Source organism: Orycteropus afer, unplaced genomic scaffold (assembly GCF_000298275.1).
Source record: "Orycteropus afer afer isolate SDZICR_OR568_19922 unplaced genomic scaffold, OryAfe1.0 scaffold00092, whole genome shotgun sequence".
Taxonomy (NCBI): Eukaryota; Metazoa; Chordata; class Mammalia; order Tubulidentata; family Orycteropodidae; genus Orycteropus; species Orycteropus afer.
The window spans coordinates 9,479,963-9,484,537 of NW_006921679.1; the positions used below are offsets into that span (position 1 = coordinate 9,479,963).

The 4,575-nt window shown below is 45.8% G+C and overlaps 1 protein-coding gene across 1 annotated transcript in view; it reads right to left on the reverse strand.

The window, feature by feature from the left end:
- The window catches only part of SHISA2 (shisa family member 2), a 37,631-nt gene extending 34,651 nt beyond the window's left edge, over positions 1–2,980 (reverse strand). The window contains exon 1 of the mRNA XM_042781172.1: positions 2,963–2,980. Within this exon, the coding sequence (XP_042637106.1) occupies positions 2,963–2,980 (18 nt within the window). The remainder of the gene's footprint in view (positions 1–2,962) is intronic.
- Between the last annotated feature and the right edge of the window lie 1,595 nt (positions 2,981–4,575).

Sequence of the window (4,575 nt, forward strand, 5' to 3'; positions counted from 1 at the left end):
TGCCTAAGGCACTTGACTGCTAACCAGAAGGCTGGCGGTTCAAACCCATCAGCCACTCCTCGGAAGGAAGGTTGGGCAATCTACTTCTGTAGTGACACTGCCTCAGAAACTCAAGGAGGGGTCGCTATGAGTCGGGGCCGACTCAACGGCAAACAACAACAACAACATGCTAGTAAACTAGGCCAGGGTGGCTTCAATTCTTGAGGTTCTTTACTAGTATTCTTTGAATCTTACTGTTGTTGTTAGATGCTAGCGAGTTGCTTCCTATTCATAGCACCACAGAACAAAACACTGCCTGGTCTCTGCCATCCTCATAATTCCTGCTGTGTTTAAGCTCATCATCACAGCCACTGTGTCAATCCACATTGTAGTATCTTACTATTGTTGCTGTTGTTATGTGCCGTCGAGTTGGACCCAACTCATAGCGACCCCTCCTTAGGTTTCCAAGGTGGTGTCACTAAGGAAGTAGACTGCCCAACCTTCCTTCTGAGGAATGGCTGGTGGGTTTGAACCTCCAGCCTTCTGTATGTTACTGTTGTTGTTGTTGTTGTTATGTGCCGTCGAGTCACACCTGACTCACAGCGACCCCTCCTTGGGTTTCTGAGGCTGTCATTCTACACAGAAGCAAAGCCCAAACCACACCCACTACCATTGACTTGACTTGACTCATAGCGACCCCTCCTTGGGTTTCTGAGGCAGTATCACTACAGAACTAGATTGCCCCATCTTCCTTCCAAGGAGTGGCTAGTGGGTTTGAACCGCCAGCCTTCTGCTTAGCAGTCAAGTGCCTTAGGCACTATGCTACCAGAGCTCCCCTGTATCTTACTATACAATGTAAAATGTTTAGCTTTTACATAATGAAAACAGCTAGCATGTTTCCATATTTATTCTTTTCACCTTGACCAAACTTTCTGACTTCCTAAACCAAGTGAGAATTTTTAAACAAGACAATATCGTTGCCTCTGTTAATGTATCAGGTAACTGATTCCAAATACTATTTATTTTATTGATAACTTTTTACTGTGATTTGGGTGAACATTTACAGGGCAAATTAATTTTACGTTCAGCTCACACACATTATGTTTTGTGACATTGACAATAATCTCCACAACGTAACAGCCCTCTTCCCACTTCCGTCCTTAGTTTACCGTCTCCATTGGTCCCTCCTCCGTATCCCTTCCTGCCTTCTGAGCTTCGTCCCTAGGCAAACGCTGCCCTTGATCTTCTGTGGTTGATGGTTCTAAGGAGTGCATGCCACCCTGGTGTCATAGTTCACCTTACGTTGTTGTTAAGTGCTGTTGGGTCGGCGCCGACTCACGGCAACCCTCTGTACAACAGAATGAAACACTGTCCCGTTCTTTGCCATCTTCACAATCCTTGCAGGGCTTGAACCCGTCCTTGCCACCACTGTGTCAGTTCATCTCGTTGAACGGCTTCCCCTCTTTTCCGATCCTCTCCTTTCCCAAGCATGGTAAAGTAAGTTCACCTTATAGACCCATCTATTGTCTGGCTGATAGTTGAGCCATGAGGGTGAATTCAGTTCCAGGCCTGAAGAGTGTCTAAGCATCACAGTCTTGGGGGTCTCACCAGCCTCTATCAGACCAGTAAGCCTGGTCTTTCTTCCTATTTTAAATTTTGTTCCACATTTTTTCTCCCACTCTATCCAGGCCATTCCATTGTGATCCCTTTCAGAGCAGTCAGCAGTAGTGGTAGCTGTTCTTCTGGTCTCATGGTCATGAAGACTATGGGGTTCATGGCCCATTAATCCTTTGGATTGATTGTAGATGGATCCTGGATCGAGACTGCATTGTATTTGCAGATCTCTTTGCAACGTATTGACATTTTCAAAATTTTGTGTATTCCCATCAATGAGCACGGTGTGAGAGGAAAGAAAGAACAAGGGGAGGAAGAGGGAAGAGCCATGAGGAAATTTAAAAAAAGAGAGAGAGGGAAAGTGGCACTGTACTGGCGCGAGATTTAGCTGCTACCAATGGCCGAGGCAGGAACGGGAAGCTCACTCCACACCACCACGCTCAAAGGACCATTGCTGACCGTGGAGTCTGCAGGGGTAGGTACCTGCTCCATAGTCAAACAAACCAACAAACAAAGCAAATGGGACAAGGAAGGAAAGAAGAAGAAGAAAAGGAGGAGGAGGAGGAGGAGGAGGAAGAAGACCCAAGGGAGAGGAAGAGGGAAGAACTAACCAGAAAGGAAACAAGAAAACAGCACAGTGTTGGTGAAATGGCTTGCCACAAACAGCTGTAGTGGGAACGCCACGCTCACTCAGTGGGAGGGCATACCGCTGACCAGAGAAGGGCAAGGGTAGGCAATGTGGACCATGGAGGTGATGGGTGGTGGGTGTGTACTGTGTGGTGAACCACAACCAAACTCACTGCCGTGGAGTTGGATCTGACTCATAGCGACCCCTCCTTGGGTTTCTGAGGTGGTTTCACTACAGAAGTAGATTGCCCTGTCTGCCTTCCCAGGAGTGGCTGGTGGGTTTGAACTGCCAGCCTTCTGGTTAGCAGTCAAAATGCCTTAGGCATCGTGTAAAAAAAGGGGGAGGAGTGGATAAAGAATATAAAGGTGGAGAGGAAAAACTAAGATGAAAGATAAAGACAACAGAATCGAAAAAAAGGCAACACAGCACTCGCAGTCAGGGGAGGTGCTGAGGGGGACCATGTCTCTGGTCACTGGTCACCGATGTGTGTACTGGTGCAGTCCTGGGTGATCAGAGCCAGTGATCGGGCTCTTGCCCTGATCAACACTCTGGTGACAATAATTCAAAATGGCTCTTCACTGCTCCTCATGCCTCAGTCTTCACTGTTTTTGTTCAGTCTCTTCCTCTAATTGTATTTGATCTACTTCTTCATCTTCCCTCTGAAGCTCTGGGTTCCAGGATTGCCATCCGTATCTGTTTCACTTGGTTTTGAGTCTTTGTTACAGACAATCTGGATTATACATCTGCCTCAGCCGCCATCTTGGATCCTCTTCTGATAACGAATATTTATTGTGAAGCTAGCGTGTGTTGGGCACGCCACATATTATTCAATAGTCTGGTCCTGCAGGCCTGCTCCTAAGGAGGTGTGGATTGGGTGTTGGGGCCTGAATTGTCAAGTACTGTATAAGAAACTCTACTCTGGTGGTGTAGTATGGAGCTCTGATAGCACAATGCCTAAGGCATCTGACTGCTAACCAGAAGGTTGGTGGTTCAAACCCACAAGCCACTCCATGGAAGGAACAACGGGCAATTTACTTTTGTAAAGGTTTACCAGATTTTACTTCTGTAAAGATTTAACGGAAACCTAAAGGGAGTTGCTATGAGTCAGAATCAACTTGATGGCAGTGGGTTTGTTTTGGTTTGGGGTGGTGTATTGGATAAGACATTTGGTTGCTGACCAAAAGGTCAGTGGTTCAAACCCACCAGCCACTCCAGGCAATCTACTTCCGTAAAGATTTACAGCCTCGGAAACCCAATGGGAGTCACTATGAGTCAGAATGGACTCAATGGCAGTGAGTTTTGAGTTAGAATTTTAACAAAAGTTTTGGAATGCTATGCATTTTTAGTACCTTTGAGAGAGTGAAAAGGAAAAGAGGGGAATAATAGTGTGAAATAGGGGGGCTGCCTTAGTGCCTGGGCTGACTTGTACAAGCAACGTGACACCCAGTCATGCAGACTCACAAATCATCCAGCAGCAGTTTCAGACACAGGCAATTTACATTTATAGACCAGGTCAAGCAAATTGGACAGTTTAAGTGAGCATTGAAGAAAAGGGAACATAAATATGTTGGGACCAATAAATGATCATATTTATAGGCTGCAGTAAAACCAATATCTCCCACTCCACGTGGAGGAAACTTGCCAATTGAATTGAATGCAGTAGCCATGATATTGAGTGCTGAAACCACAGAGAGGGTGAACTGAGCTCCTGAAAGTGAACTTCCAACTTCTGCAGTACCTCGGAAGGAAGGCTGGGCAATCCTACTTCCGTAGTGATACTGCCTCGGAAACCCAAGGAGGGGTCGCTATGAGTTGGGGCCGACTCGACGGCAAAACAACAAGAACAACAACAACATATCTGATACACTTGACTATCCAACATACCTATCGAAGAGAACGGATACTAGGTGTTAGGAAAAATGAAAAGGACAAAAACCAACCAACCAATCAACCAACCAAAAACTAACAAAACAAAACATACATTTCCTGGATCTGTAGGAGACTGCCAAACCCCAAATAATGAAAATATAATCCATATGTCGCTTGATAGGAAGAGAAGGATTTAAGCCAGACCCCAAGTAATATAAAATCAGTAACCAGCCCCAAGGCACAACACTTACTGCTGTTTTATTCATTATGGTGGGTCCTGCTTTGGGAGTCTTGAGGTGATGTTGGAAATCAGGGCTTGGTTTAGTTTAAAGACAGGGTATTAGCATCGATTGACCGTCCCCAATACACAAAGCACAGACCTCCAATTGTTGAAGTCTAGTGCTAGGAGCAGAACACCATGACACAGGGTGATTGTACAATGGCTGGGTCGTGAATACGGGGCAAAGCATAACACACTGCAAAAG